The 12,886-nt window shown below is 38.3% G+C and overlaps 1 protein-coding gene across 1 annotated transcript in view; it reads left to right on the forward strand.

Moving 5' to 3' along the window:
• The first annotated feature begins 654 nt into the window (after positions 1–654).
• CFAP47 (cilia and flagella associated protein 47) overlaps positions 655–12,886 on the forward strand; it is a 543,896-nt gene continuing 531,664 nt past the window's right edge. Inside the window, exons 1-3 of the mRNA XM_042974584.1 lie at positions 655–889; positions 5,159–5,310; positions 12,176–12,291. Coding sequence (XP_042830518.1) covers positions 695–889; positions 5,159–5,310; positions 12,176–12,291 — 463 coding nt within the window. The 5' untranslated portion in view covers positions 655–694. The remainder of the gene's footprint in view (positions 890–5,158; positions 5,311–12,175; positions 12,292–12,886) is intronic.

Raw genomic sequence — 12,886 nt, forward strand, 5'->3', positions numbered from 1 at the left:
GAGGTTTGATCTCAACCCTTTGAGCAGCCCCTTGGTTTCACAAATGAAGAAACTTAACACCTGGAGTAATTAACAAAACTTCTAAAGCTTCTATACTCAGTGTGTGGTCCCAGGACCTGCAGCAGCATTGGAATCACCTGGGACCTTGCTACAAATACAGAATCTTAGGCCCCGCCCCAGATCTACTGAAACAGAATCTGCATTTTAAACAAAAGATCTAGAGGCTTGCTATTACCTTTTGAGAAACGATAGCCTAAAGGCCAGTGAGCAGGGCACCTAGGGGGTCCTGACTCTGCTTCCATTGAATTCCTCTGTTAACTGTTAGTTTTGCTGCTTTAATTGACTTGGCGGGCACATCACTTCCTTTGCTCTTTAAGTTTAGTCTTAAGAGAGGTCCAGGAAAATTACCCCACCCTGCCAATGCCATCTTAAAATCCTGACAGGCCAGAACGAAGTGAGATTTGGGCTGTCACAGAAGGTTTTCCAGCTTCTCTGGTGACACTTGCGATCCCTGGGTTCTTTCCTTCCCCACGTGCCTGCATTCTATAAGCCAACGCACAAAGTTTGGGCTGAGCCAATGAGGGTGGAGCTTGAGGCGAGCGTGCGGCGTCTGTCGGTTGCCTAGCGACGGCGTCCACACTAGCCCTCTGTAAATCAAGTCAGCTACTGTTCGCCGGCTACCTACAAGGCCGCCATGGAGACTGAGAGGGGCTCCTTCATCTCCCGGGACATGGAGACCCCAAAGAAGGAGGTGCAGCTGCGGGTGACCCCTTCGGAGGTGAAGTTCCTGGACACGCTGGCCGGGAGGGTGTACCGCCTGCCGGTTACCGTACACAACCTCGGCCGTTGCAACCAGAAAATCCGGTTTCAGGAACCACTCAAGCCACAGGTAACACCCTCGGGGGTGCAGGAGCAGGACCTCCCGAGCGTCAGGGCTCTGAGACCGCCTCCCCACCTGGGCGCCTGCTTTGTCCCGGAGAGTAGACGCCGGCTTCTGCGGGAGTGGGGGGCGAGGGGGGGGGGCAGGATTGAGCTTCCCAGGGAGCGGCCATTTAGGTCTCAGTGCATACGCGTGCTAGCCGTTTTGTTTTGTTTTTTTGTTTTTACTTTTTGTTTGGTTACGGAGACACAGTGGGGAAAAGTTGATCTAGAACCTTCCAACTTCTTCATCTTGGGTTTGGAAAGAAGGGAAAGGGGGTTCCATGTCTGTCTCCTAACCCCAGAATTTGTGCTTGTATACTGTAGAATTACATCAACAAAATTCTCTAAAGTACCCTTTAGTCATAAAGTGCCTGATTACTCTAGATGCAGTAGGATAGTGGAAAGGTTTATTATTTCATGTTCCAACAAACATTTGTTGAGCACCTACTGTATAATAGGCTGTAGGTGTGAGGAATCTAAAATGAACACAACCCTACCCTTACAGGACTTAGAAACTGGGGGAGTCAGTAAAGATCATGAGTAAAATTAATGTTCCGAGAGGCCGTCTCCATCTTCTGACTTAGAAGTTGAAAGAATTCTTTTTTTAAATTAAAACATTTTTTAATGTTTATTATTTTTGAGACAGGGAGAGAGAAACAGAGCGTGAGCGGGGAAGGGGCAGAGAGAGAGGGAGACAGAATCTGAAGCAGCCTCCAGGCTCCGAGCTGTCAGCACAGAGTCCTAGGTGGGGGCTCGAACTTGCTAACTGCGAAATCATGACCTGAGCCGAAGTCGGATGCTTAACCAGCTGAACCTTCCAGGCCCCCAAAGTTGACAGAATTCTATTTCAATCTCGCTGTTATTTTAGATCATGTGTGTGAGAGGATGAATATTAGTTTGCTGTCAGGGAGACTTTTGATATAGGAAAGGTGATAAGAATTTTTGATATGTAAGTGATAAATAGCCTTATTAGTATTTTTTTTTTTTTTTGTGGGACATTCTTAACGATAAGTAGTATTGAATGCACCTGGATTTCTAGGTACAGAAATGGAAAGGTATCTACGATTTTTTTTGTTGTTAAAATTACATGTATTTGTATATACATAGAAAAATGTACGGTAGCGAGTAGAAGGATAATGAGAAAAAGGACTTTCATGTTCTACTTTTTACACTTAAAAAAAATTGTACTATTTACCTACACTAAAGTGCACAAATCTCGAAAGTAAAGCTTGATGAATTTTTATGTGTTTATACACCCATGTAGCCACCATTTGGGTCAAATCGTAGAATTTCCCTTTCCAGCATTCTAGAAGGTTCCTTGCAGTACCTGGAGTCATCACCCCATGGAGGTGACCACTGTAGTGATTTCTAACACCACAGATTAGTTTTGCTTGTTTTTGAGTTTCATATAAATGGAATCCTGCTTTGTCCATTTTTATATTTGAATGTTTTAACAATAGTAACATGTATTTTGTAATAAAATGGAATATCGTGAGAGGCTATTAACTCTTTTTTAAATCAAAAATGACCTGATTACTCCAAATACTGTAAAATAAGGGAAAGATTTTATAATTTCACTACCTCACTACATATTTATTGAGCAATTGAATGTATACCTGAAAATACTTTTCTTCTAAAATTCAGGCTGGCAGTAAATCCCAGATGTGGGCAAACACTATTTTATGGATGTCCAGGAGACACTTATATGGGTGGTTTTTGTGCAGTCAGGAGATAAATGATATAATTCATTTTAGTTTGTATCAAGAGTTAAGAAGGAAAACTATTTAGACCACAAATCTGGACACAAGAGAATGGCCAGGTAAGCTTACCAGTTAGAGGCCAAAGCCGTGAGCCCAGTATTAGTGTGAACTTCTCTTTGTTGCAAGACCATGGTGTGCTCTCCTGATCCTTCATAGATATAAAGGGAATTAGGAAGAAGATAGATTAGAAAAAAATGTATTAACTATCTTGGAGAAAAGAAAAAGTGCTGTATAAAGAAGATTGTCATCATCACCATTTATAATTACTTACAAAATGATGCTTCTAACATACAGTAGTACTGGTTTGCAACCCTGGCTCAAGAGACTGCATTATCTTTGTGTTGATGACCTATTATGAACCATATGTAGTACTATATGCCATCTACTGTGGGCTGCTGGTAGAAAATGAAGAAGACACAGTCCTTATCTTTAGTGTTTTGTTAACTTGTGTGGCTTCTGCATCAGTCAGGCCAGTCTTACTTGGAATTGTCCCCTTTTACCTCCATGGCTCAGACTCCCTTTTCTTTTGACCCGTGTTTTTCATTCCCACTTCCTGCAAGAATCACCTGTTTCCAAATCCCACCCATCTTTAAGGGTCAAATTGAGTTCTCTTTTTCTCTGTAAGTCTTATCATATTATCTCCAAATTATTTCTTCCCTGCTGGATACCAGTTATCAGGCATTGATTATAGTTTGGACTTGTGTCCTGATGACTCCTAGTAAATGTTAGTTTTACCGTCCATCAGCTCCTGAGTAAGGGTGGTGCCTTATACACCTTTGTATACCATTCACAGGGCTCAGCAACTTGTAGTTTGACCAAAAGCACATGCTGCTGAAGCCATGGTTTCCTTTCTCCAAGATACAGCTTCTTTAAAGGAAGATAGTCACATCTGATACATGCACTTGTAACACCCAAAGGCTTATGCAGGGAAAAATCTATCCCTTGTTTTCTTACTGTTCTGTAATTGCAGGGGGATTCAGAGTTGAACTGTGATAGTTTTGAGGTATCAGAAGTTTGCTGGAAGTATGAAGCTTTCAGACCACTGGTATCAACAAATCACTCCACTGCTCTGTGCCCTTCATTGCTGGAAAGTACTGCTTAGATTTAGCCTGGCATGAAAAGCCCTGAATAATTAATTTCAACATGACCTCCATCGTTACGGATTGAGCTCTTTGCCCAGCGAGGCTAGCTTATTAGTTGCCTGCTGAAGGACTGTTCTGCTTATTCTTTTCTTGGCTTATGTCCGAGATATTCCTTCCCCATAGGGAGCACCTTACTTGCTTGTTCTCCACCTTTTACATCCATTCTTTAAGCTTAGGCCAAGTACACTCCTTTCTAGCCCAATGGTAATCATGCTTTCTCATGGACTTTTGTGATACCTATGTCTCCAGTACTCATAAGACAATTAGTTCTTGGCTTGTATTATTTAACTTTCTAGGGGTGTATAGTCTGCTTCCTTGAAGAGATTATGTACTCAGGAGAGGGACTTTTTCCACTTATGGGGAAGGATCTTATGTTTCAGAGTCACATAGATGTGTGATTTGAATCCTCACTGTTAGAGTGAACTTAGACGTTAATTATGCTCTCCAAGTCCCAGTTTACTCATCTATATTCTGGGAGCCTTAACATCAGCCTTATAGGACTGTAGAACTGTCTTATGTGAGATAAGAGATGTAGAATGCTTGAAGTATTGTGGGTCTCCAACACATAGTAATTCTCTCCTTCACTTTCTCCCTTCATATTTGTCCTGGAGTCTAGCAAATGTTTTACAAGAATGAAAGTGGTTTTTCTTCCCCTCGTATCCTATTCCTTTTTTATATTTGCTCCAAGTTCTGAATTCTAAGTCCCCATACAAAAAGTATATAAAATGATAAATGTATGTGTTTAAGATTATTAGATTATCTATTATTTAATAATAGATAATTATTAAATTATTAGATTGCTCTCCCTTTGTTCTGTATTGAAGTACCTCATACTTCTAAATGAGCTTGTGAGCATTTACATGTTTCTCAACTGACTACATTGTCAGTTTTAGTCCATGTACTGTTAAAAGCATACCTGGAGGGGTGCCTGGGTTGCTCAATAGGCGTCTGACTTTGTCTCAGGTCATGATCTCACTGTTCGTGGGTTCAAGACCCGTGTCAGGTTCTGTGCTGATAGCTCAGAGCCTGGAGCCTGCTTTGGATTCTTTGTCTTCCTCTCTCTCTGCCCTTCCCCTGTTAGCATCTGTTTCTCTCAAAAATAAACATTAAAAAAAAAGCGTATCTGGAGGGTCTAGAATCTGATATATATATATATATGTGTGTGTGTATATACACACACACACAGTCATTAAGTGTTTGCCTTCAGGGAAGGAATATTGCCTATATCTTGATACAGCTCTTGAACTAATGGACACTTCTAGCTACCGTAGCTCACATTATTTCCTTATTAGGAGTTAAGATGTATAATTTGATTTTTTTTTTCTCCCCATGAAGTTCAAACTGATTTTGACCAATCTGGATAAAGCACTTGCTTCTGGACTTCAGATGACAGCTATGGTGGAATACCATCCTGATAAGGATGAAGACACTTATGACCAACTACTTATTTCAATAGGAAATAAAATAATAGAGATCCCTCTACTTGGGTACGTATTCTCCATATTTCGTGCTGACATTTTCAGCACTCTTCGCATAAAAATAAGGGTCAAAGTAATATAATATTCTGTATTTTCTCTGGCTAAGATTTCTTTTTGTATCTATAGTGTCCTTATAGCTGAACTTAATGGTCAGATTTTTAGCAAACGGGTGTTCAAAAAATGGAAGGCTGGTTTTCTGGTATTTTTAATTAAAATAAAAACGTTCAACAATTGCATGTATTCCCTCTTTTTCCCTTGACTTACATCTTGTTTTATTTTGACTGTGTTTTTTTTTTATACCTTTTGAGAGTAAAATTTTTTTTTTAATTTTTTTTTTTAACGTTTATTTATTTTTGAGACAGAGAGAGACAGAGCATGAACGGGGGAGGGTCAGAGAGAGGGAGACACAGAATCGGAAACAGGCTCCAGGCTCTGAGCTGTCAGCACAGAGCCCGACGCGGGGCTCGAACTCACAGACCGCGAGATCATGACCTGAGCCGAAGTCGGCTGCTTAACCGACTGAGCCACCCAGGCGCCCCAAGAGTAAAATTTTTTTTAATATTTTATTTATTATTATAATTTTTAAAAATTTACATCTAAGTAGATTAACGTATGGTATACTAATGATTTCAGGAACAGAATTTAGTGATTTATCACTTGTGTATAATTTCCAGTGCTCCTCCCAATAGGTCTCCTTAATGCCCCGTGCCCATTTAGCCCATCCCCCCACCCAAAACCCCTCCAGCAGCCCTCAGTTTGTCCTCTGTATTTAAGAGTTAACTTATAATTTTTTTAATGTTTATTTATTTTTGAGAGAGAGATTGAGAGAGAGACAGAGCACAAGCAGGGGAGGGCAGAGAGAGAGGGAGACACAGAATCCAAAGCAGGCTCCAGGCTCTGGGCTGTCGGCACAGAGCCTGATGCTGGGCTCGAACGCACAAACTGTGAGATCATGACCTCAGCCCAAGTCGGATGCTTAATCTACTGAGCCACCCAGGCGCCCCTTAAAGTATTTTTTAATTGATAGACAGGCATGTGTGGATCCTCCTTTTCCTTAGCAAAATGTGCTTCCATAGATGTCATTCTTTTGTCTCTATTTGTCTAACATCTGTAGAATTAATATTGGAATGTTAATATAAATACTGGCATTAGATAGGTCTTTTTATAAGTTCCCTTGTGTGTTTTTTTATTTTCATAAACCAAATTTAGATCTGCAGTTATTTTAGTTCTCCATGTTGTTGAGAAGTTCTGATTTAGCAAAACATTGCATTCTGTATAGAAATCAGTTAACACATTGTCAGGAAAGGAATGTTATTAGCCTATTAAAAATACTTTACATTTTATAATTTATTTTAGGTAAGGCCATTTTTGGCCCATTCTGCACGTTGATGTAACTATGAGTTGCAGTGAGATTTGCTTGCTTGTACTATATAGGGAGAAAAGAGTTGAAGATGCTTCTGCCTTTGAAAACAGGAATTTTGTCCTCGTAATGTATGCTCTCTCTCATCTGAGTTTGGCTGCTCATCACAGCTACAGCATAAGGAAAACACTGTCCCCTTAAACTATGATGGAAAGGGCTGAAGGAGGATGGGCGTGTGTGTATCTGTGTGTGTGTGTGTGTATGTGTGTGTTAAGTTTTTAAGTTCTATACAATTCTATTACCTGTATAGGTTTTTATATCCACCACCATAGTCCAGATATTCAGCACTGGTAATACGACAAGGATTTCTCCTGTTACTTTTTTTAAAAAAAAATGTTTATTTATTTATTTTTTGAGAGTGATAGGGTGGGAAGAGGCAGAGAGAAAGGAAGAGAGAATCCCAAGCAGGCTCTGCACTTTCAGCACAGAGCCTGGTGTGGGGCTCCATCCCACTAACTGTGAGATCATGACCTGAACCAAAATCAAGAGTCGGTTGCTTAACCTACTGGGCCACTCAGGCGCCCATCTCCTGTTACTTTTTTATACCCATACCCACCTCCCTTCTGCTTCACACCTACAATCCCTGAACTGTTCAAACCAGTAATCTGTCTTCCATTTCTAAAATTTTGTTATGTCATGTCTTCCATGGTATGTGTATACCACAGTTTGTTTAACCTTTGGCCTGATGAAGGATATCAGGCAGATGCCATGATACATTACAAATACAGCTGCTATGAACATTCTTTGCTTGCCTCTTGCACCATTTCTAGAGTTTATAGTTGCATTTAGTGGGGACGAATATGGAAAAATAGATTTATGAAATCTTGTCTGGAAACCAGAAGTTTGGATTCTCTGCCCTTTCAGAAGTACTTTAGCAGAAATGATATAATCAGTGATTGTGAGCACTTGTTTTTTCATCCCTCTTGCACATTTAAAAATGGCTGAGAGTTTTAGTCATGAGCTTGAATAGTTGCAAAGATGTAATCACTTACACATAACAAATATTACTATAAGATAATTACATGCTTCTTTCAAATGTATCCAGTAGAGTGGAAATACCATAGTAATTTAACAGTTGAAAGATTTACCTCATCTTTTTTTCCCCCTCAGATTTGTATTTTCATTCCATTTCTAACTATAGCATCATATCCTAATGTATTATTTGTTCAGTATGTTTACAAATATGTATATAAGTAGATTTACTCCAATCATAAATCCATACATGTTTTTAGAATTTCTTATGAATTATATTACTATAAATTTATTTTAACTCCATATATAAATTACCAAGTTTGGTACTTAATTTTTTTCCTTTTTTAAAATTGAGATATAATTGATAAAGAACTTTGTGTAAGTTTAAGCTGTACACAGTGTTGATTTGGTGCATTTATATATTGCAATGTGATTACTGGTGTGGTGTTAGCTAACACCTCCATCAGATCACATAATTATCATTTCATTTTGTTGTGAGAACATTTAAGATATCGTCTCTTAGCAGCTTTCAAATACATAATGCAGTGTTGTTAACTCTAATCACAAGGCTGGGCATGAGATCTTCAGAACCAATTCATCTTCTAAGTGCATATTTTGACCAACCACTTACCAATTTTCCCACCCCCCAGCTCCTGGTAACTACCATTCTCCTGTTTGTTAACATAAACTGTCTGTAACATAAAAAGAAAAATGTTATTGCAAATACTTTTCTTAATCAGGTGGAAGAGAAACCAATAGGAAAGCCAGAAAAACTGTTACGTATTATATTACTCTATTACCAAGCCCTTACTACTAAGGTAACCCATATATATGTGTGCATACATATGTGTGTATAATTTATATATATATATATATATATAATGTATATATGTGTATGTGTACGTATGTGTGTGCGTGTGTGAGTAGACTTAAATTTTATTTTTTTAAATGTTTGTTTATTGTTGAGAGAGAGCAAGTGTGCACGAGAGCAGGGGAGGGGCAGAGAGAGAGCAGGACAGAGGATCTGAGGCAGACTCTGTGCTGACAGCAGAGAGCCCAATGCAGGGCTCAAACTCAGTGAGCCCTGAGATCTACCTGAGCCGAAGTTGGACAGTTAACCGACTAAGCCACCCAGGTGCCCCAAGAAATTATTATTTAAAAAAAATTTTTAAACGTTTATTTATTTTTGAAAGACAGAGACAGAGCACAAGCAGGGGAGGGGCAGAGAGAGGGAGTCACAGGATCCAAAGCAGGCTCCAGGCTCTGAGCTGTCAGCACAGCTGACACCACCCAGACTGAGCCACCCAGCCACCCCCTTCTAAGAAATTATTATTATTATTATTTTTTAAAGAAATTTTTATTACACAAAGGTTGTCACATAATTGGATATTTCTCTACTTTGTACACAATTACTCTTACTCTCCACAGAAAGGCTGCTTCTTAACTTTTCATCTGGTGATGGCAAGCACTAAAATCCTTATTTTAACAGAATAGTAGTAAAAATGCCTCAGTATTTAAGTTGAAAGCCGTACATTGGTACATGGCTCTTGCATTCAGTTATCAGGAATGTACAAATGTCTTTTTATTCACAAATACAAAATAAATTATCTGTAGGCATGGACAATGACAGCAGTAAACCATTATATGTTGTCAACTGAACCCAGTAACTGATGGTTATAGTGATTTTCTTAAACATCAGCTAGGCTTTTCTTCATTCATTTCCTTCAACTGACTTCTCTGAAGTTATTCTTGAGGAGCACTGCCTTGAGCTTCCTCTCACAGTTCATTAACAATGGTAAAGCGCTATTCTAGGAATTAGAACATTGCCACCTCCCATACCACCTCCCATTCCACCCATTCCAGGGTCCTTCTCTTCCTTAGGAATTTTGGTGACTACAACTTCTGCTGTAGTTAACAGAGAGGCCACGCCAGCAGCATCCAATAAAGCAGTTCTTATGACCTTAGTTGGATCAATGATTCCCTTTTCTACCATATTCACAAAATCTCCAAGCATAGCATCATAACCAACTTCTGAGGAACTCAGCATAATTTCCTCAACTATCAGTGATCCTTCAACACCTGCATTCTTAGCAATGGTCATTGCAGGAATTTTGAGTGTTCTCTTAATGATTTATATACCAATTTTTTCATCTTCATTAGTTGGAGTTATTGAATCCAAGGCTGGAATGCACCGAAGCAGAGCACAACCCCCTCCCAGAACAATGCCTTTTTCAACAGCAGCTCAGGTAGCATTGAGGACATCTGTAACTCTTTCTTTTCATTCACTTCAACATCACTTGTGCCACCAACCTTCAGCACAGCTACTCCATCTGAGAGTTTTGCCAGATGTTCATTCAGTTTTTCCTTTTCATATTCACTAGTTGTGATATCTAACTGTTCAGTAATTTCTTGGATACTTTTTCAGTGGAAATCAGGAGAGGTGTGATGTTAGCTGTTGATGCTGTAATTGCTGAACTTAAGCAGTCTAAACCTGTGACAACCCCTGGAGAAATTGCTCAGGTTGCTACCATTTCTACAAATGGAGACAAAGAAATTGGCAACATCATTTCTGATACAGTGAAAAAGGTTGGAAGAAAAGGTGTTATCACAGTAAAGGATGGAAAAACACTAAATGATGAATTAAAAATTATTGAAGGCATGAAGTTTGATCGAGGTTATATTTCTCCATACTTTATTAATACATCAAAAGGGCAGAAATGTGAATTCCAAGATGCCTATGTTCTGTTGAGTGAAACGAAAATTTCTAGTGTCTGGTCCATTGTACCTGTTCTTGAAATTGCCAATGCTCACCCTAAACCCTTGGTCATAATTGCTGAAGATGTTGGTGGAGAAGCTCTGAGTACACTTGTTTTGAATAGGCTAAAAGTTGGTCTTCAGGTTGTAGCCGTCAAAGCTCCAGGTTTTGGTGACAATAGAAAGAACCAGCTTAAAGATATGGCTATTGCTACTGGTGGTGCAGTGTTCGGAGAAGAATGGTTGACTCTGAATCTTGAAGATGTTCAGCCTCAGGACTTAGGAAAAGTTGGAGAGGTCATTGTGACTAAAGATGATACCATGCTCTTAAAAGGAAAAGGTGACAAGGCTCAAATTGAAAAACGTATCCAAGAAATTATTTTTAAGATACGTTTCTGAACCCAGCTAGAGAAATAGTTTGAACGAATGTTCGCCTTCATATCTTATATTGTTTGTGTAATGAGTGCCTCTTTTAGATCCTTTAAACTCTGTTAATGCAATTACGTACAATGAGGTCATTGATCTTCCCTTTTCCTGTTACAAAATTACAACGTCTTCATGAGAAGAACATGGGTATTCCTTAAAGAAGCAGCATATACAGGATAGTCCTGGCTGATCTCTGGAATGTCTCTATATATCCAATAATACACAAACACTCCCATTTAAACATACATCTCAGAAAGAAGGCCCAGACCACCAGTGCATAAAGCAGTATTTGTGAATGTTTTATTCAGGTATTCTTACTTATGTCTTTGTGCATGTGTCTGTATGTATTTATATTTTGGAAGTTATATCCTATATGGAGTAAATTACTTAATTCATGTGTCTGGTACATAACCTAAGGACTCAGTAGAGATCAGTTATTACTATATTTATCATTGGCACTGTTATCATTGTTAGGTTCGTAAGGGTAATGCACTTAAAATCTAACAAAATCAAGGCTAAGTTCACCACTGTTATATACAAATAATTTCTCAGATAAATCATTGAGGCTTTGGAAGTGTTTGGCTTTTCATCTATAACATAGGAGCCATAATAATATTTGTTTCCTTTTAATGAAGTTTTTAGTATCAAACAAGATAATATACTTGTTAATAAATTATAAATTTTCCATATATAAAATATATGTATCTTTGTGAGATGTGCATATAGAATTACAGTGGATTTTTAAAATGTGTAGGAAACTTGTGTTATAGATATGCTACAGTGAGCCCTTTTAGTTAGAGACACAGGTGAAAAATCTATTGTATCTTTTTGTGCTTAGATCTTCTTTTAGTCCCCAAATGATATTTTATAGCATAACACCTTCTTTTATTTCATCAGATTTGGCATCATCTGAACTATTTTACTTTGTAAAGATCAATTCCCCCCCTTTCTGAGGAGGGGCCAAAGAATGTATTATAGGCTTAGGTGGAGATTCCAAAAATGTTTTGAGTGGCAAAAAATATTGAGATATGTGGGTAGCCTTTCAAGGTGAGTACTTAAGAGGGTGTACTATGTCCTTAGATGCATAAAGTCTGATCTCTTTGTTAAAAATGTATCTCATTATCTTGTTTTCATGTCTTTATTTCAGTTCCTTTTACTGACAAATATGCCATCAACAGACTTTTAAGGAAATGTAAATGTCTTACAAGGACTTACTATAAAAGTGTCTATATATGTCCCCCTGTAGATTTAAGTATGAAGTTATAATTGTTAATTATGTTGTCCTCTTTTCTCCTCTCCTAGGTTGATTCCAGCCTGTCAATTGGAAATTGAGTCAGAAGTTAATTTTGGCACATTGGTTGCCAATAGCAAAGTATATTGTAAAGAGATTAATATCATTAATCATGGCAGAGCTCCAGGTAAATACTTTCTGTCATATAAATTAATTTATATATATGTGTATATATATATAATTTAATGTTATATAAATTAATTTATAAGTTGGTATTATTTGAAATGTATACTTTGTGTAATTAATGGATACTCGTATTCATTCCTTCTCCCCGTAAGGTGTCTATCATTTGAAATAGCTCAAAACTGAAGGCCCTTAAACAGGATTACTATAAATGATAGATAATAATTCAGGAAAGATGAATCCATCTCCCTATGATTCTGATTAACAGCCTGACTCCCAGGTGACTGGTGATCTCCCTGTGGACAGAAGGCAGGATGGTGTTAAGGGCATGACATAGTCCTTAGAGTGAGCCATCCAGGGATAGAATCAGGGCACAATGCATTACTAGCTGTGTCATCTGGGGCAAATATCTTTTAGGACATTGAACTTGATATTTCTCATTTATAAACTGTGGTTAATAAAATGAACTATGGTTAATTATGTATGTACCTAAGGTTTTAGTGTGGCACTTGACTTATCATATGCACTCAATACCTATTTGTTTTTTTTCTCTTTCGTATTCAACTTTGAATTCACATGATGGTCCCTAGAAGGCTCTT

The sequence above is a fragment of the Panthera tigris genome, chromosome X (assembly GCF_018350195.1).
Source record: "Panthera tigris isolate Pti1 chromosome X, P.tigris_Pti1_mat1.1, whole genome shotgun sequence".
NCBI lineage: Eukaryota > Metazoa > Chordata > Mammalia > Carnivora > Felidae > Panthera > Panthera tigris.